At 43.5% G+C, this 21,419-nt stretch overlaps 1 protein-coding gene across 1 annotated transcript in view; it reads right to left on the bottom strand.

Moving 5' to 3' along the window:
* HDAC2 (histone deacetylase 2) overlaps positions 1-21,419 on the bottom strand; it is a 148,728-nt gene that overhangs the window by 50,204 nt on the left and 77,105 nt on the right. The window contains exons 7-9 of the mRNA XM_029595238.1: positions 4,243-4,335; positions 4,051-4,159; positions 120-260 (exon numbers count right to left, since the gene is read on the bottom strand). Of these exons, the coding sequence (XP_029451098.1) occupies positions 120-260; positions 4,051-4,159; positions 4,243-4,335 (343 nt within the window). The remainder of the gene's footprint in view (positions 1-119; positions 261-4,050; positions 4,160-4,242; positions 4,336-21,419) is intronic.

The raw sequence follows: 21,419 nt of genomic DNA, 5'->3' as shown, positions 1-21,419 counted from the left end.
ACCTCCATGTAAACCTGATTTCCTATTGGCTGAAAATACCAGCACCTGAGCTTTGCCCTTCTCTGCAAGGACAATATAAAACTGAGGAGTCAAATAAACCATGAGCTTGTAAAACTTACCATTGGGAATTTCACAATCTAGTGCGACAGCCGTCTCATACGTCCAACAGCGTGCAACATTACGGATAGTGTATCCACCCCCACCAAGCATCAGCAGGGGCAAATTAAAAGTCTTTACAACCTCCACGCATTTAGCATGACCTGTGAAAGCAAGACAGATAAAACACATCAATACAAACATAGATAACACAGCAGAAGCAAAAATCCATGTCTTTTCACTGGGTAATTCTATTGTATTTGTAAACAAAATATCAGTCCTCAGCCCTACTCTTTTCAGGATCCATTCAAGAGCCCTTATAACACTCCACATTGCAAAACTCTCCATTTTCTACTTTGAATAATGTAAAACAGGTATTAGTTACTGTTTTGTTTTTTTTCTAGTAAGCTCAGCACATCAGGACTGGAGGGTGCTCTGTCTGAGAGCATGTGCTACATCAGCCTTCCCCCTGTACCCATTAGAATGAATGTTTCTCTAGGCATTCAGGCATGTCCGGCATCTCAGTACTTTATCTTGTGGTTAGTGCAGTTAGTGTAGCTGGGTTTAAAAAAGGTTTGGGTAAGTTCTTGGAGGAGAAGGCTGCGTCGGGAGGGACGAAAGAAAACGTTATCAATTCTTGTGAACAAGCGGGGGACCCACTCGTTCACAAGATCGTTTATGAAAACACTGTGGAGTTGCCGTATTAAGTAAATATAAATGATGACCATTGAGTTTTGCAAGGACATTTAATTTATCCTGCACATTTTCTTGTATTATTTGTCTACTGAAGGTAAGACCATTCATGCTCTATCATATCCCGAACAGTCAGCGCTGATAGGAGGTACATCAGCAGCTGAGGCCCACATATCCACTCTCTCACATATATCAATATAGAAATCTGCAGATTTCCTTCCTGGAAGCCCGAGGTCCTTCAATATAAGTTGGCAGAAACTTTTCTAATTGAATAGAGGAAGGGAGAGTGTGAACTAAGCAGGAGATCCAGGAACACCACAAAAGCTACCCAAACCAAGCCGGAAATTATTCAGCAGGTTCAGTTGAATAATTATTTATAGGAAAATACTTGTTTACATGTATTTCAATATGGTTTTAAACTGCATGATAGTTTACCAAAACAAGAAGTGTTTGTGCTATTATTTGCTACATAAACCTGATTCTGGTGTTACTGTAACTGCTTTATATCTTGACCTCTCTGCAGCATTTCATTCAGTTAGCTGCCAGATTTTACTTGCTAGATTACAACAGTTGGGATTAGGTGGTGTAGCTCTTTGCTGGTTTAAGTCTTATTTGCAGAACTGTGAACAGGAGGTTAGAACTGGTTCTTCTTCCTCTGCCTGAGATCTACAAGGTTCTATGTTATCTTTAATATTTATCTTTTGCCACGGTCTCTTCTTTGGGATTCTTTAAAAAATTTATTTTCATTTTTTTGCAGATGATCTGCAGTTCTACTTCCCAGAGTCTGCAGATTTGAATCAGATGCTGAATGGCATTGCGGCTTCTCTTCAGACTATTTTACTTAATACCTTGACGTCAGAGTCATTGTGGATCTCTAATGCCAAAAAGGAAAATTGGTTCTTACCTGCTAATTTTCATTCCTGTAATACCACAGATCAGTAATACCCAGATCAGTCCAGACAAGTGGGATGTACCAAAGCAACCCTATACCGGGCGGGAACCCAAAAGACCCCGCCTCTCATCTAACGCCGCCGCCTCCGGTATGTGCACATCCAATCGGTAATGCTTAGTGAAAGTATGAAGTAAGGACCAAACAGCGGCCCTACATATCTCCTGAGGAAACAACCAGCTGACACTCGGCCCACGAAGCCGCTTGAGCGTGAGTGCAATGAGCTTCAAGACCCACTGGAACCGTGCGGCCCTTACAAACATAGGCCGAGCTAATAGTTTCTTTCAGCCAGCAGGCCAAAAAAGCTTTGGACGCTTTGTCCCCCCCCCCCCCCCGCTTCTTCACTCCACCAAACAAAACAAACAGATGATCAGGTCCGTCTGAAAGAGTTGGTGACCTTCAAATAGCGCAACAGGCTGTGCCATGCGCATCCAAGAGATAGACATCCTTACCCATCGAAGGATCATGAAGGCACCGTACGTAAAGAAACCTTGTCATTAGAAATCCGCAGGAAAGGGTTGCGGCAAGAAAGGGCTTGTAGTTCCGAAATTTGCCTAGCTGAGAAAATGGCAACCAAAAAGACAGTCATCAAGGTAAGGACCTTCAAAGAAGTGCGACCCAAAGGTTCAAAGGGAGCCTCACAGAGAACTCACAACATCAAATTGAGATTCCACTCCAGGCACACGTTCTGAAGAGGAAAACACAGATGAGAGGCCAAAAGCTTGCCCTGTACCTTCCCCTCTGAGACAACCCAGGGCAGAGACTTGGACCCGAAGCGAGCTATAAGTCAAACCTTTGGACAAGCCCTGCTGCAAAAAGGACAAAATGTGCGGGACTGAACCCAGCAACGGATCTAAACTCTGCTGACCACATCAGGACTCAAAAACCTTCCACACCCTAGAATAAGCAATGGAAGTAGCAGGACGTCTAGCAATAACCGGTTCCGAATGACCCTTCAGACGCAATCGCCACCTCTCAAAAGCCAGGCCACGAGACAGAAGCAATCCGCCCGATCTGAAAATATGGGTCCAGGGCGAAGCAACCCCTGCAAGTGAGCCAACAGCAGAGACTCGTCCACTGCCAGATGTACCAGATCTGCGAACCACAGACATCGCAGCCACTCCGGCACCACCAGAACCTGGATGGGCTTCTACACACGTAAGCGCTCACGCTATGAGGGGCCACGGAGGGAAAACGTAAAGAAGGATCCCTGTCGGCCACTGGCACATTAGAGCAGTGGTTCTCAACCTTTTTCCCATCGTGACACACCTGACAGACCAAGCTCACGTGTGACACACTGCTCATTACAATTCACGGCGGAAATAAAAAATAAAGGTCCAGTATTATTTTTATTGTTAAGAATGGCACAAGAAAAAGATACGTATTCTGTCTGAACAGAAATTGCATAAATAGTAAACATCCCACACCAAAATAGCATCAATTTCCAGCCCTTAACAGTAACCTTACTGAAGAAAAGGCAACACTGAAATTATTACACCAGGCCTTAAGACACCAATACATCTCCTATTAGGAAAACGGACCAAGTCAAGCTTCTATAGAGCCCTACACAGAAACTACACGCCAGCAGAAAACCTCACCTGAATCACGTGCTGACCCTCACCTAACATAGAATAGAGAGACCAAAACGCATAACTAGAAGCATGCAGACAAAAACTGAATTGGAAACCACAGCAAGCCAGAGTCTCTGTAAGCAGTGCAACAAAGTGGCACTCTTGGTTATGTAGCACTGCCTCAAAGTTTTGTTCTCTGCCTCCATCTGCTGGGAGGGATGCATAAATCCACTTGTCTGGACTGATCTGGGGTACGAACAGGAATGCAAACTTTCACTTACGGTCAGCTTGTGAGCGCTCAGTGGAGCACAGCTAGATAGTGCAGATGGTGATTCTGTACAAGACAGGCTCAAAAAAAAAAAAAAGCTAATCTTTTTTATCTTCTATTGAAATAGCTGCATTTTGCTACTAGAGCCTGCTTATGGAGCAGCTCATATGGACTAATTGTGTCACTAGTGGGGACAAGAGCACTGGAAGAGCAGTCCATGCTCACATAGACCAGATCAGTAACTGGTAGGGACAGACCTCTGCAGAACACCAGCGTAGCAGCCCTTTCCCTTTGTGTACGTCTGTACCTGGGACAGCTAAAGGGACACATGTCCTTTCCATACCTTTACCTTTTCCGTGTCTTGGAGAGCCATAGGACACACACTATCCTCTCCAAGCCTTTTATTTTACCAGCATAGTGTTTCTGTACTTGCAAGAGATGCAGGATGTATCGCATACTTCCAAGAATTTTACCTTTCACAGTAAGATTGAAACATCCCAATCGGTCCCCCGACAATGAATCTGCGCCACACTGTAGCACCACAGCACTGGGCTGGTACATCTCCATCACCTTAGAGATAATCTAGCAAGAAAGCAAACACAAAAATGGTTAACCTGCGGTAGTCCAACAGGCAGAACACAGAGGTCACACACAGTACTACTCACCGGCTTAAATATTTGCCCGTAGGATTCATCATCTATCCCATCTCGCATAGGGAAGTTAACAGCGTAGTATTTGCCTTTTCCTGCACCTATATCCTGCAGGTAAAAATAAAGTCACCTGTGTTGTATTATCAAAGCATGCTACAACTCAAACATTGGCTCCCACACCTCTTTCTCATTTTAAAGCTGCTTCTGGAGACTAAGAAAAGCAACAGTTAAATTACTAATAAACTCTCCCCTAAAACTGCTCTTACATCTTCATATGGTGCTCAGAGGAAAAGTCACTTTAACCTGGTGATCACTAGAGGAGAAATGGGAGAGAAAGAGGGTCAACATGCAGACACTGACCATGGGGTTGAAACATGGGTCCTCACAGACATGAACTGGTGTTAAAACGAGGGCCCTGTGGGCATGAACAGGGAGAGGGAGGTGAACCATGTGCTCGGCAGGCACAGAAACACTTTGCTGTGGGATTTGTTTTAGATTTTAAGATAAAAATAGGAACCAAATCTTTACACAGGAAAAAGACAAGAAATAATTTTAAAGTATCAAACCTAGCAAAATCCATGTTCTCCGTTTACTCCACTGCTTTGCTCTCAGTCTTATTCCTATGTCTCTTTTGCATATTTTATGTCGACTTTCATACCTTTGGGTGTGCAGATTTTTATATATATATATATATATATATATATATATATATATATATATATAAAATGTTCTTCATATAGAATTCATTCATTACAAATAAGGCCAATAAACAAATAAAGAAAATGCAAACAATCCAGGAATACAAATCAAGAAGTCCTTCTTAAAAAGAAAAGCCCCTCAGAAGAGAAGTGAGAAGAATTAATATGCAAACTAGGAAAAAAGTGGAATATCAAGTGTCCCCATAAGGCAAAAAAACAAATACCAAATCTAAAACAAAAGCAACCTCCAGTGCCGAGAATCAGGTGCTCAGCCTGCAGGAAGTCCTGGATGGAGGACCTATAAGGAGTCCAGAGCTACAGGAAGTTCAGCTGTGTTCTCTGGGATGCAGCATGATGCCAGAGGCAAGGGGTGTTACAGCAAGTATAGTGAATTTTGTTATCAAAGCTCAGTTAATGAGCGCATACATGAAAACTGCAGTTTTGAGTTTCCAAGGCAGTTAGGTGCTAATATTTAATGATTACTTCGTTAGAGTGTCTGAGGCCTGCAGGAACTTGACCCCGATTTGTAAGGAGCTATACTGGAAAGGCTTAAACATTTATACTGCAAATCCCTGCTCGGATCAGACTCATTCATAACAGCAAAGTGGAGCTCTTGCAGACTAATGAGCCAGCACAACATTTTTGGACACAGTATATGCTTGTGTTCTCAGCTATTTTCATAAAGAAATATTTTTGGTTTTGTTATGAGACTTAAGTAAATTTGCTACTGTGTATCTGGCTGGTTGGAGCCTGTTACTCTCGACGGCACACAGAATTATTTTCTATAGAGATTTAGTGAAAAGATTGTGTCTTGAAAGATTCAAATTTCTTAATGTGACACATGCAGAGGCTTTGCTAGTAGTGGGAGTTAGTCTGTTAAAGAGTGAAGTCTGGGAGCTGTGCTTCTTGGAGTTGTCCTGTTTTCTGCACAGCTATTCATTTTTTCTTCTCCCCTATAATTAACTCATAGTTAGGTATCTATTCTAAAGGTGGCAATATCGTTGAGGCTAGCGCTGTTCTTTGTACCAAGATGGCTGCCAGGACAGTTTCTGCCTGCACAGAGTTATCGCTTTTCTTATGCAGCCCTGAAGTGCCACACAAGTTTTTGCCCATATGCTTTTTTTTTACTGTGACTTTCCAGTGTTTTGGACTTCTTGCAGGTAACAGCAAGTTTAATATGTGTCCCTTTTCTCTGGAGGACTATTTTCCAATTCCAAACTTATGGGGGTAGTTTTTCGGTGCACTGCCAAGGGTTTTTTTCAGCATTTTATACTGCTGCACATCATTTTAGTTTTTGACTTGGCTGCTGCTGTGGTCCCAAAGTTTGTGCAATTTCCTGCACAACCTTTGGGGCGGATTTTCAGAGCCCTGCTCGCGTAAATCCGCCCTGCGCGCCGGGAAGCCTATTTTACATAGGCCTCCCTTCGCGCGCAGAGCCCCGGGACTCGCGTAAGTCCCGGGGTTTTCGGAAGGGGCGTGTCGGGGGGGGCGTGTCGGGGGGCGGGCCCGAACCGCGCAGCGTTTTCGGGGCGTGTCGGGAGCGTTCCGGGGGCGTGGCCACGCCCTCCGGACCCGCCCCCAGGTCGCGTCCCGGCGCGCAGGAGGCCCGCTGACGCGCGGGGATTTACGCCTCCCTCTGGGAGGCGTAAATCCCCCGACAAAGGTAAGGGGGGGGGGGTTTAGACAGGGCCGGGCGGGTGGGTTAGGTAGGGGAAGGGAGGGGAAGGTGAGGGGAGGGCAAAGGAAAGTTCCCTCCGAGGCCGCTCCGATTTCGGAGCGGCCTTGGAGGGAACGGGGGTAGGCTGTGCGGCTCGGCGCGCGCCGGCTATACAAAATAGATAGCCTTGCGCGCGCCGATCCAGGATTTTAGCGGATACGCGCGGCTCCGCGCGTATCTACTAAAATCCAGCGTACTTTTGTTTGCGCCTGGAGTGCAAACAAAAGTAGGCTATTCGCACTCGTTTTAAAATCTGCCCCTTTATGTGTTGATATTTTAAAAATGTTTTCTCTTTACACTGCAATCTCATTTGTGCTATTTCTTGTTTCTGGAGAGTTACTTATGCCACAGGTAGACACTGGGATTGTTTAGATTGTTTTCTATTTTACATTCAGAGCCTGCAGACTGAAGATGTGGTCCCTTGAAGCAGATGGTTTTTTGATGTTTATCTTTGTGGTTGCAGTGGCGTGCAAGTGAATGGTGTGTGCACGATATTTTTGTCAGGTACTGCAGTCATCAGTTTGTGCTGAACCTCTCCTATGATAATTACACTGGTTTCTTGCTCTCTTAAAAATGTGTCTAGTTCTCATCTGACTGCGATGTCTAGGTTGGTGGACATCCCTGCATGTTTTATCATTGCTGGACACTTCAAAGGAGATTACATTCAGATACTGCAGGTATAATCTTAAAATTTGTACCTGAGGCAGTGGAGGGTAAAGTGACTTGCCCAAGGTCATATTATGGCTGATATTAACATAAGTTCTCTCAATGTGCATGGAGTACACATTTGCCAGTGAAGAGAAAGAAAATCCTCAATATGTTAAAGAAGGAAAAAGCTTCTATTGCTTTTCTTTTTTAAATAGGAAATGCATTTATCTTCAGAAGAGCATAACATGTTTAAAACGGAATGAGTTGGGCAATGTTTCTTCCTACTGTATTAGACAGCGTGGTCTTATTTTAATCCACACAGCTTTACTGTTTGTTACTGAAAAAAAAAAGTTGCTGACCCACAAGAGCAGTTCACTTTTAATGGATCCCTTTACCTAAAAAAAATTTCTAATAGGGAATGTGTATGGATCTGTTTATTCCCATATATTTTTTTCACACTTGGTGACTGTAGTCAGTCAGTATTTCCAGATCATATCATCATCATAGGCGAGGATTTCAATCTGGTTTCTGTTGACACCAAGTCTGCCAGATAAATGAAGGCTGGTTCATTAGGAATGGGACTACCATTTTTGATGAGTGAATTACAATGTTTGGATATCGGAAGGGCTTTGCATCTTGGGCAAGCTAACTTTACGTTTTATTCTCCTTCCTATAATTCCTACTCACGTTTGGATTAATTTTGGTCTTCATTTTTCTAGAGTAAAAAGGACTGATAGTGGCGTTATGAGCGTTTCGAATCATACTCCAATTTCTATGGAATTGCAAATGGAGAACTGGGTCTCTAAATCCTTTAACTGGATTTTTCCCATTCATTGGTTTAAAGATATAGATTTCGATAAATGGCCTTTTACAAACTGAAAGTGTTGAGACCACTAAACTCTTATCTACCGGCTGATATGTTCTGAACAGTACTGCAGAGCATGGTTCAGTGATGTATCTTTAAAGGATACTAAGAGAACAAGGATATTAGTGCATCCCAGTAGAGAGGTTGCATTAAATGCTAACATGAACCAGGTACCTTTAAGAAAAGAGCAGACCGAACAGAAAGTTTCTGAATTACCCCTATCAACTGATGAAATGTCTGAATACAAATACTAGAAGTCTAAAAAATATGATGGAAGAGAGAGTATATAGCACTGGATGAAGAGGTAGATATACGGTAATTGGCATCTCAGAGACCTGGAGGAAGGAGGAAAACCAATGGGACACTGATACCAGGGTACAAATTATATTGAAATGATAGGATGGATCAAATTGGTAGAAGGGTAGCACCATATATTAAAGAGAGTATTGAGTCAAATAGGATAAAAGTTCTGCAAGAAACAAAATGCAATGTTGAATCTTTATGGATAGAAATTCCAGGTAAAAAGGGGAATAAAATAACAATGGGAGTGTATTTCCATTCACTTAGCCAGATAAGACAATGAAATGCTAAAACTAGGGAAGCTAACAAAATCAGCAGCACAGTAATAATGGGCTATTTCAATTACTCCATTATTGAGTGGGTGAATGTTATATCAGGAAGTGTTAGGGAGGTAAAGTTCCTAGATGAAATAAATGACTGCTTCATTGAGCAGCTGGTACAAGAACCAACAAGAGGAAAACTATTTTAGACCTAGTCCTTAGTGGAAGTCATGACTTGGTGTGAGAGGTAACAGTATTGGGGCCACTCTGCAATAGTGATCAGAAAATAATCATGTCTGACTTAATATCTGGAGGGAGGACAAAGAAATCTACTGTGAACTTAACTTTCAAAAAGGTGACTGATAAAATGAAAATGGTTAAGAAAAAACTGAAAGGAGCAATTGCAAAGGTTAAAAATTTACATCAGGCATGGATGATGTTTAAAAATACCATCTTGGAAGCCCAGAACAGATGTATTCCTCACATTAGAAAAGGCAGAAGGAAGGCTAAATGACTTACAGCATGGTTAAAAGGTGAGGTGAAAGAGGCTATAATACCTAAAAACATCTTTCAAGAAATGGAAAAGGGATCAAAATGAAGAAAACAGGAAATAGCATAAATACTGGCAAGTTAGATGCAAGGCATTGATAAGGAAGGCAAAGAAAATTTGAATAAAGAGGCTTGCCCTGGAAGTAAACACTCATAATAAAGACTTTTATGGGTACATTCGAATTAGCCTTACACCATTAGATGATCAATGGGTAATAGGATACTTTAGGGATGCCAAAGCCATAGCAGAGAAACTAAATAAATTCTTTGCTTCGGTCTTCACTGAGGAAGATGTAAGATATACCCAGGCCAGAAATGATATTCAAAGGTGATGATTCAGAGGAAATGAATCAAATCTCAGTGAACCTGGAAGATGTACCAGGGCAAATTAAACTAAAGAGTAGCAAATCAACTGACCCAGATGGTATACAACCCAGAATGATGAAAACTGAAAAATGAAATTGCAGACCTATTAGTAACTTGTGAACTATCATTAAAATTGTCTATGGTGCCTGAAGACTGGAGGGTTGCCAAAGTTATGTCAATTTTTAAAAAGGGATCAATGGGTGATCCAGGAAATTATAGATCAGCAAGTCTTATGTCTGTGCCAGACAAAATGGTGGAACCTATCAAAGAACAAAATTGCTGACTATAGATAGGCATAATTTAATTGGACAAAGCCAATATGAATTTAGATAAGATAAGTCTTGCCTTACCAATCTGCTACATTTTTTTTGAAGGCATAAATAAATACATGGATAAAAGTGAGCCACTTAACAGTGCATCTGGATTTCCAGAAAGTATTTGACAAAGTCCCCCATGAGAAACTTCTTTAGAAATTAAAAAGTCATGGGATAGGGGGCAGTGTCCTATTCTGGATTGCCAAAAGGTTAAAAGATTGAAAACAGAGTAGGGCTAAATGGTAAATTTTCCCAATGGAGTAAGGTGAATAGTGTAGTGTCCAAGGGAATACTGCTTTTTAATATATTTATAAACGAGTGGAAATGGAAATGAGTGAGATGATCAAATTTGCCAACACCACAAAATTAATCAAAGCTGTTAAATCACAAGGGGATTGTGAGAAACTGCAAGAGGATCTTGCAAAAGTAGAAGACTGGGCATGCAGATAGCAAATGAAATTTAATGTAGACAAGTGAAAATTGAAGCACTTAGGGAAGAGTAACCCAAATTATAGCTACAAAATGCAAGGATCCACATTAGAAGTCACCACTCAGGAAAAGGATCTAGGTGTCATTGTTGAATATATGTTGAAACCTGCTTAATGTGCAGCAGCAGCCAAGACAGCAAATACAATGCTGGGGATTATCAGGAAAGGAATGGAGAATAAAACCAAGAATATCATAATGCCTCTGTATTGTTCCATGGTGCAACCTCATCTGGAGTATTGTGTTCAGTTCTAGTCCTAACATCTCAAGAAATGTATAGCAGAATTAGAAAAGGTACAGAGAAGGGTGACCAAAATAATAAAGGGGATGGAACAATTCCCATATGAAGAAAAGGTTAAAGAGGTTAGGACTCTTCAGCTTGGAGAAGAGACTGCTGAGGGGAGATATGACAGAGGTCTATAAAATAAGTGGATTGTAACAAGTAAACTTTATTCGGTTGTTTACAAAGACCAGAGGACACAATGAAGTTGCTAGGTAATTCATTTAAAACGAATAAGAGAAAATATTTTTTTACTCAATGCATAATTAAGCTCTGGAATTAATTGCCAGAAGATGTGTTGAAAGCTGTTTGTATAGCTGCATTTAAAAACAGTTTAGTCAAGTTCCTGGAGAAAAATTCCATAAAACTAATAAGGTGGCATTGCAGAAATCCACTGCTTAACCCTGGGATAAGCAGCTTGGAATCTCTCTACCCCTTGGGATCCTGCCAGGTACCTGTGACCTGGATTGGCCACAGTTGGAAACAGGATTCTGAGCTTGATGGACCTTTGGTCTGACCCAGTATGGCAAGTCTTATGTTCTCATGTTATAGGTACAGTAGCTTGGATTACAAATGACACAAATTGTTCCAGACAGTATGTTTATTGCAAACTAATATACTCATAAAGTTAATTTTCAAAGTCACAATTTATTACTTCTCTGTATTTTATGTAAAATAAAATTAAAAACTGGAAAATGCTACTTAAGATCACAAAAAGTTGCCATGCTGGGTCAGACCAAGGGTCCATCAAGCCCAGCATCCTGTTTCCAACAGTGGCAAATCCAAGTCACAAGTACCTGGCAGGTACCCAAAAAATAAGTATAGCCCACACTAATGATGCTAGTAATAGCAGTGGCTATTTTCTAAGTCAACTTGATTAATAGCAGGTAATGACTTCTCCTCCACGAACTTATCCAAACCTTTTTTTTTTAACCCAGCTACACTAATTGCATTAACCACATCCCCTGGCAACAAATTCCAGAGTTTAATTGTGCTTTGAGTGAAAAAGAATTTTCTCTGATTAGTTTTAAATGTGCTACACTCTACCTTCATGGAGTGCCCCCTAGTCCTAATCCAAAAGAATAAATAACAGATTCATATTTACCCGTTCTAGAACTCTCATGATTTAAGACCTCTATCATATCCCCCTCTCAGCCGTCTCTTCTCCAAGCTGAACAGTCCTAACCTCTTTAGTTTCTCCCCATAGGGGAGCAGTTCCATCCCCTTTATCATTTTGGTCACCCTTCTCTGTACCTTCTCCATTACAACTATCTTTCTTAAACTGCGGTGACCAGCATTGCACACAGAATTCAAGGTGCGGGTTCATTATGGAGCGATACAGAGGCATCATGACATCCTCCATTTTATTCACCATTCCTTTCCTAATCAATCCTAACATTCTGTTTGCTTTTTTTGTCTGCTGCAACACACTGAGCCGACAATTTCAATGTATCATCCACTAAGATGCCTAGATCTTTTTCCTGTGTGGTAACTCCTAATATGGAACCTAACAGTGTAACTATTACATGGGTTATTTTTCCTTATACGCAACACCTTGCACTTGTCCGTATTAAATTTCATCTGCCATTTGGATACTTAATCTTCTAGTCTCATAAGGTCCTCCTGCAATTTATCACAATCCGCTTGTGATTTAACTAATCTGAATAATTTTGTATCATCTGCAAATTTGATAACCTCACTCATCTTATATCTTTCCAAATAATTTATACTAATAATTTATTCTAATACAGATCCTTGAGGCACTCAACTGTTTACCCTTTTCCACTGAGAAAATTGTCCATTTAATCCTACTCTGTTTCTAGTCTTTTAACCAGTTTATAATCCACAAAAGGACATCACCACCTATCCCATGACTTTTTACTTTTCCTAGAAGCCTCTCATGAGGAACTTTGTCAAATGCCTTCTGAAAATCCAAATACACTACATCTACCAGTTCACCTTTACTTGTTTATTAACCCCTTCAAAAAATTGAAGCAGATTTGTGAGGCAAGACTTGCCTTGGGTAAAGCCAAGCTGACTTTGTTCCATTAAACCATGTCTTTCCAAATGTTCTGTGATTTTGATCTTTAGAACACTTCCCACTGTTTTTCCTGGCACTGAAGTTAGGTTAATTGGTCTGTAGTTTCCCGGATTGCCGCTAAAGCCCTTTTTAAATATTGGGGTTACATTAGCCACCCTCCAGTCTTCAGGTACAATGGATGACTTTAATAATTGTTTGCAAGTTTTAACTAATAGATCTGAAATTTCATTTTTTAGTTCCTTCAGAACCCTGGCGTGTATACCATCTGGTTCAGGTGATTTATTACCCTTCAGTTTGTCAATCAGGCCTACCACATCTTCTAGGTTCACTGTGATTTGGTTTAGTTCATCTGAATCATTATCCATGAAAACCTTTTCTGGAATGGGTATTTCCCCAACATCCTCTTCAATAAACACTGAAGCAAATAAATAGTTTAATCTTTCTACAATGGCCTTATCTTCTAAGTGCCCCTTTAACCCCTTGATCATCCAATGGTCCAACAGAGTCCCTTGCATGCTTTCTGTTTCACCATGTGCGTCTCCATCCAAAATCACAGAACCCAGAGGGCAGTACTGAGCTTCTGCAGATCAAGAATCGGCCGAAAAAGTCCCCTCCTTTTGGGTACCACAAGTACACGGAGAATCGACCCTGCCCCCTCCTCTCTAGAGGGGACACTGGAACAATAGAGCGCAGGAGCTGTAGTCATTGCAAAGTTTCCTATATCGCCGCTCGCTTGCCCTGGGAAATGCGAGAGCTTACAAAGGCGGCTCTGAGTGGTCTATAAAATTCCTAGACAAAGCTGTCTCAGCACCTCCAGGCCCACTGGTCTGAGGTGATTGTGGCCCACTCCTCATAGAAGAGGGACACGCTGCCCCCTACTGGTTCTATGGAGAAAGGGGCGCCACTGGCACCATTGGGGCAACTTTCCTCCAGCGGCAGAGTCTCTAGGTGGCCTGCAGGAACCTCAAAAGGACTGCTGCCTGTCAAGATTCTGCTTCGGTCTTGGCACAGAGGAACTCTTGCTGGAATGAAAGTCTGTAAACCCCCAAAAAAAGGAACCAAGGTGGGAAAACCTTCTTGCCACACTTCTTAACATCTGGTAGCCTATTTCCTTTGGCCCCCCCAAAGTCTTCATCAACTGATCCAAATCTTCCCCAAATAAGAGTATTCCCTAAAATCAGAGATTACATAACTAGGACTTGGACCAGACGTCCGCTGAGCAATTAGGCAACAATAAAGACCTACGAGTCGCCACCGCAGAAACCATGCTCCTGGCTGGAGTACGATCCAAGTCTAAAAGCGTATCCGCCACCCTAAGTCACTCCAGCTTCCAGCTGTGCAGATTGAATGGTGCTAAACACCCCAGACGAAACCTGCTCCTGAGCCTTCTGGACCCAGCACAAACAGGCCTTCTGCATCATGCTGCCACAAATCGCCGTCCTCAGGCTTAAGGCAGACACTTCAAGCATCCACTTCAAACTGGATCTCCAAGTTGCGGTCCTGAACTTCCATCAGAGTGGCAGCCCCTGCCCCTAGGATCATTGTTCTTAGTCACGGCGGACCCTGTCACATCTTCCTTTGGGTCCCATAGAAGATCCAGAATCTCTTTGTCCAATGGATTCAGCTTCGCCATAGCGAGCCCAACCTTCAAGCTCGTCTCCAGGAAGTCCCACTCCTGATTTACCAGCTTACGGATTTTTTTAGGTAGTGGACAAGCGCTAGGGGGCCCACGCAGGCCATCCAGAACTGGGATCACACCCCTTCGCTATCTGCTTCACTTAGGGCTACCTTCACCTCTAGTTTCTCCAGATCCTGGGGAATGAGGGGCCGCAACGCCTCCTTCTTGAATAGGCTGACTAGTCTGGGGTCATTCTCCTCCATCACAGGGAAATCATCTGGATCCAGTTCATCCAGATACCCATCAGGATCAGAATTTGGGTCCAGGTCAGCAGCCACATTTGGGCCTGCTCACGAAAGAGCAGCATCCTACTGCATAATATCGGAGGCCCCCCCCCCCCCCAATTCCCAGAAACCTTCTCAACCCCCATGTGACCAAGACCCAGCTGTCTTTGATTTCCCAAGCCACCAGAAGATCCCACTCTCTGATTCTTGGCCAAGTGATCGGAAACCTCACCAGGATGCTTCCCCTCTGCTCCCTTTCTCGGCAGAAAGGCCTTATGTATGAGGAGTACAAACTCCGGGGAACATCCTCTGGATCCTCAGGACCATGATCTTACAAGCTACCTTCAAGACTCTCCTCCTCCATGCTGATCCTCCTCAGATACCTGAGAAACAGGGGAGAGCGGAGGAGGGGAATCACCGGCCCCTCTCAGGGGCCCATGGACCGTTGTCCGTGCTCCTTTGATGATCCCCGCTGCCGCAATTGATCCCCACAGGACCCCAGCTGTGGCCCTCTGGGCCTGAAGCTCCACAGGAAATTTCCTCTCCTCCTTCAGCACAGCCAGTGCAAAAGGAGCGGAAACTGAGGCAGGTCGACCAAAGGCCGCATACTGCTACGTATGGCTTTGATGCCATATCCACATAGCCACAAAAGAAAAACTACTGAAGGAAAAGTGACGGCAGGGCACATTGCTGCTCACACAGGCTGCACATGTGGTCGGGAGGCCCCACAGTCAAGCTGCACCCCGGCAAATGGCACACAGAAAAAAAAAATAGTCTCACAACCACTGGGATCTCCCAGTCGAGAAATTCGACATGGGCTTATCTCCTCCCTACCTGCACCCGGCGCCGACAGCCCCCACTGCCAAAAACACCCTGCTGTCGGACAGCCTCCAAAGAGAAGCTCCTGGCTGCCTGGTTCAAATCATTCAGAGCTTTAACCCCCCCCCCCCCAAACAACTTAATTAAGGCCACAAAGACAAGAATATTTCTATTTATGGGGACGACAGTAGGCAGGTGGTGGTTTCGGAGGCCACGAGGTAGCCAGTCCCCTGGCTAATCAAGGCCTCCAGCACCAAACGGCTACAAACAGGTACAGGTTACCAACCCCCTGGTCCCTAGCTCCACCTGAGGGATGGCCCATGGTTATGTAGCAGTGCCTCAAAGATTTTGTTCTCTGCTTCCATCTGCTGGTAGGGATGCATAAACCCACTTGTCTGGACTTATCCGGGATATGAACAGGAAGAGAAGGCATAATAAAACGGTTTCTATTCCTCTAGATCTAACTTTGCTCTATCCACTTTATTTTAGTACATGCTTGCTTTATAAATATCTCAACTGAAATAATAAAGTGACGTGATATAAACAGGGTATTCCTAAAGTACATATACTGGATATATGCTTTACTTCCACAAAATCTTCCTGGCAGAAAACGAAATCTAATGTTAAAACGAGGGCCCTGCCACATGTATGGGCAAACAAACCAATTGAGTCATCCCACTAGTTGATATTATGGTTAATCTTCAGCAATGTGAGACTCCCTATCATCTACATGTATACTGAAATCCCCTAAAATAATTAGGCTTTTTATCTCTAAATCCAAAGCTGACAATTAATCTAACTCCAACAGTACAGCAGAAGGGAGACAAGGAGGGCAATAGAGCAGACAAAAAGACCATTTTAGAAAAACAAGTCAAGATGCCTTCTACTCCCTTAATAGGATTAAACAGTAATATGCAAGGGTTTAATATTAACCTATATATAACCCCCCCCCCTTTTTCCAACCATTGTGTGTAGATGGTCAGGGTTCTCCTTCAAGAGATAAGGAAGTTTGGCCACTCACTAACACTGACTGGAGCTATATTGCAATGGTGTTTAAATCCTTACCTGCAAAAGCACCCAAATCCAACAAGAGATCTCACTATAGTAAAGTTTGCTTCCATACAGCAAGAGAAAGTCTGATAAATCCCTCCTGCTCAGATATAGCTGCATGCAGGGGGCCATTGGTCAGCTCCCCGGCAGCGACCACCCTTTTACTCCACACCTCTGGGGTCACCCCTGCCTTTCCCCCCTCCCCGAGCACACATGCTCCGGAGCCATTTCCAGGGTTGCCAACTGTCCAGTTTTGGACCGGACAGCCAAGTTTTCAAGCATTCTGTATAGTGTCCAGTCAGAAATACCAACTGGACGCTAAATGTCCGGTTTTGCAGGTGGATCCTCCTTTTTCCCCCACAGCCTCTGAGTTAGAGGAAGAGAAAGGCAAGTCAGAGCCTATTGGAGGAGAGCAGTGCTGCATCCCTGCCTCCTTTCCCATGCTGTGATTGGACAGCACAGCTCCTCAGCTCCCAGATCCAGCTCAGTTCACTGGCAGGATCTAAAATGTGTGCAAATGAGGGGGTACCATCCCCCGTCCTCAAGTGTCCAGTCCTGGTCTATGGAAAAGTTGGCAACCCTAGCGACCTCCAACCCAGACATGCTCTCTCCTGTTGGATCTTTGCTATTGTATGTCTCAGCTGCTGGAACTGCCAATAAATCCTCTTTGGACACCAGAGAAGAGCCTGCTGGCATTCCTACAGGCTCCCTGGGGACACTTCACACCTGGCTAAAGAGATGGGCAGGTGCTAAATATCAGGCCTGAGGACCCACCAGAGGGAGGGAAATCAGACAAAAAGGAAATGTGCAGCCATTTTGGTTCTGGTATTATGCCTTATAATATTGTCATGTTCTGTTTTAAAATCTCCTTCTCTAACTTCGCTCGTAAGCTATCTATGCTGCATTCATCCTTTATAGGGGTAGTTTTGTAACAGTTCTCAGAAAGTTTCCATCAAATACACACATAAGGTACACCAGTTTTCATACGGAAGGCGGGTGTATAACTTCCCTCTGAAAATTATCCCAAACTATCCACATTTACAATTAAACTGGATAATTTTTGCACAGGTTTTTGGGAGAAAATTTTCACAAACACATTTTTTAAAAAGCTAACTCTGCATGTGCAAACCCCTCCCAAACTCTGCCCCTAGGAGTGCTTCTGCACTTACAGGCCATAAGTTTGCTTGTTTACTGGGCAGATAATTTTATGATAGGCCATATCCATGAGTAAATCACCATTCTTACATGAGGAAACGACAAATATCTATGTATCACTGTGATGTCCATATAAGGTTATGATAATCTGCTCTTCAGCTGTCCCTGCTGTATTCAAGCTTTACATATCTGTGACTCCTGCATAAAGCTCTGATGAATATCTGCTCTTCAGGGCTGGGTCCTAATTTTTATGACATGGGTTGAGGAACTTTATTCCCATCCACAAGCCTGTATGAAAATTAATGGTAACTTTTCTCTTAGGTAGGGATACATGCCAGGGATGCCCTCTTTCGCCTCTGCTCTTTACTGTAGTTATGGAGCCATTTGCTGAGCGAGTGTGGAATATGGTGAATATTTCTGGTATTAGTGGCTGGTGAAGATACCCTTAAAATTTCTCTTTGCTAATGACATTTTCACCTTTAGTAATCCTTTTCTTTACTCTCCCAGTGTTGATGAAGGAAGAGTTGGGCAAAGTTTTGGGGTTCAAAATTAATATGGGGAGATCTGAGCTACTGAATATCAATTTGCCCTGTCTTGAACTGTCATTGAAGGTGCAGTTTCCCTATAAATGGACCAAGGAAATCTTAAAATATCTGGGCGTTAAAATTTAGGTGGTTTAGCAGAATCTTTTCAACTTAAATTCTAGCCCGCTGATTGCCAATCTTTCAAGGGATGTGGAGATCTGGTCACATTTACAGCTGTCTTGGCTTGGATGTATTGCGAGCCGTTTCTTACCTAAACTGCTATCTTTTTCAATTGCTGCCTGTTGAGATTTCAGATTAAATGTTAAAAGGTACTGCAAAGAAGGATTTTTATTTCATTTACAAATGATGCCCTTCTAGAATTCCCCATGCAGTAATGTATCAGAAGAAAAGCTTGGGGGAATTAGCAGTGACTACCATCAAATATTTATAAGTGAAAGCAAAACAAAGCATTGTGCATGGCAAAGCATTAAAATTAAGCAGTGGGTTAAATTTGAGCAATTCTCAGTGGATAAGATTCCCTTAAGTATGTGTGTGTGTGTATACACACACACACACACGCTGAGATCTTCTAGGGCTATTAATTTGAATAAGAATCTGTATTATTCCCCTCTAACACTGATTGAATTTAATAAAGATTTTGAACTGGGGTAGAACATCTTTGTATCGTAGTTGGAGCAGGGTGGGATTGAAACTGGCACTCTATTTTTTGTAAATAATGAGTGATGTAGCTTTGATGTCTTGATAGATAAACTTGGGCTTATAGAGAGCAACATATTTACTTCTCTTCAGATATGCCAAGTTCTGTTATAAGCAAGGAGCTAAAACAGGAAGTTTCTAGGAAGCTATCTTCATTTGAGATAATCTACCTTATAAATGGCCTGTGACCGACGGCCCGCAAATGCGCAGTAGAGCGCAGCTCTACTGCGCATGTGCGGGCAAGGATGTCGATCAGAAAAAAAAAATGGCGGTGGGGCCGCAGGAGCGGGAGGAGAAGCAGCGGCGCCGCGCGCGCGGTGCCGCTGCTTCTCCTCCCCAGATCTGCCGGCAGATCTCGGGGGGGGGTCACTGCCGCGCGCGCGGGAGTGACCCCCCCCCCCCCCGAGATCTGCCGGCAGGAGCGGGAGGAGTTAATGGAGCCGGGTGAGGGTTGCGGGAAGTCGCGCTTACGGCGCCGGGAGGAAATGGAGGTGGGTGAAGGGAGGGAGGGAGGGAGAGGGGGACTGAGTGAGTGGGAGGGAGGGAGAGGGGGGACTGAGTGGGAGGGAGTGAGGGAGAGGGGGGACTGAGTGAGAGGAGAGGGAGGGTGGAGAGGAGTGGGTGGGGGAGGGGGGTGGTGAAGAGTGAGGGGAGAGAGAATGAGGGGGAGGTGAGAGACAGAGGGATGTAGCCCGTTTTAACGGGCTTTACGGCTTGTCAGTTAATAAAAGGGCTTATTTCTAAACTTTGCTCCCTTCTTGATCGTGCATTACCTCATAAGCCTAAACATTTGCAAGCTTGGGAGTGAGATGTGAGTGGGCTTTTGGAAGAAACTGATTGAACAGATGCTTTCCATTGACTTCTAAAAGTTCTTTATCTGCCTGAATTGTCAAGAACAGTTGTAAAGTGTCATTTTCATTGATAAGCAACTCCTGAAAAACTACATTAAATTTATACACATTGATTCTTGTTGGCGATCATGTGGGAGCACTGGATCTTTCTACCATGTTTGATGGGAGTGTGAGTTAGTGTAGACCTATAGGAGAGAGGTGGTTAACCTGGTTGATCAGGTTGCTCATGTGGTTTTGCCCACGTAAGAGGTTTAACATGCGAAAAATGTGCAATCTTTATCCCTTGAATGAAAATTTTTTAAGTATGCAAAAGCTAGCTTTTTATGCAAAGGAGAGACTCCTACTGCCTGTTGCAAAAATTTATCGTACACTAACGTGGGATTTAATATTGGAAATAACACCTTTTAACGCGTCACAGTGGAAAAATTGTTTTTTTCATGGGATAGGTGCCATTATCACGGATCATGGCTATAATGGTGGCAAATATCAGGAGCACAAAGATGAGGGCTTTTCTCAGACACACCTTCACAGCCCTGCTAGACCAAAAGAATACCTTTTCTTACCTGTCCTTTCTTCCTAAATTGGAGAAATTACTTACCTGATAATTTTGTTTTCCTTAGTGTAGACAGATGGACTCAGGACCAGAGGGGTATTGTGCTCTTCTGCTAGCAGATGGGAGACGGAGTAGGATTTCAAAGCTGACGTCATTCTAGATATACCCCCTGCAGTAATCTCAGCTCTTCAGTATTCTCTTCGAAAAGCCATTGTGGCTATATCTTTGCTTAAATAACTTGATTAAACTTGATTAAAATTTGAACTGGTTCAACTAATTTCCAAACTGGAGACCGCCAGTGCACTCAACCAATTAAAGCCGATACCGGAAAAACTGTGGGTGTCTTGAACTAGGAATAGGATGCGGCTTACCTGAATTTGCTTAGTCTCGAGGTTTGTAATCTGAGGTTCTCCTTTTCTGGGGAAGTAATTTCTCCATTTCCTAGCTTGTAGCCAGATGGACTCAGGACCAGTGGGATGTACAAAAGCTACTCCTGGACAGGGCAGGAGGCTGCCCATGGCCCACTTAGTACCACCCTTGCGAAGGCGGAGTCTTCTCGGGCCAGAATATCCAGGTGGTAAAACCTGGAGAAGGTGTGTATGGAGGACCACGTTGCCGCCCGACAGATCTTGGCAGGTGACAGCTTGGTTTTCTGCCCAAGAAACTGCCTGTGCCCTAGTAGAATGCGCCTTAACCTGTAGTGGTAAGGGCTTTCCTTCCTCTATGTAGGCCGCCTTGATTACTTCCTTGATCCATCGGGCTATGGTTGCACGCGAGGCTGCTTCTCGTTTCTTCCCACTGTGAACAACGAACAAGTGATCCGTTTTGCGCACCGATTCCGATCTTTCCAGGTACTGCACTAGGAGTCTGCAGACATTTAGATGGCGAAGGCGGCGTGAGTCTTCCGAGTCCTTATGTTCATCCGGAGATGGTAGTGAGATGGTTTGGTTCAAGTGAAACTCGGAAACCACTTTCGGTAGGAAGGAGGGGACAGTGCACAGCTGTATGGTTCCAGGAGTGAACCTATCTAGTCATAGTCATCTAGTTCAGAGATACGACGAGCTGAACATATTGCCACCAGGAATACGGTCTTCAAT

This window comes from Rhinatrema bivittatum, chromosome 3 (assembly GCF_901001135.1).
Source record: "Rhinatrema bivittatum chromosome 3, aRhiBiv1.1, whole genome shotgun sequence".
Lineage (NCBI taxonomy): Eukaryota > Metazoa > Chordata > Amphibia > Gymnophiona > Rhinatrematidae > Rhinatrema > Rhinatrema bivittatum.
The sequence above is the reverse complement of the archived record's forward strand: the minus strand, read 5'-3'. Positions and strand labels throughout refer to the sequence as shown.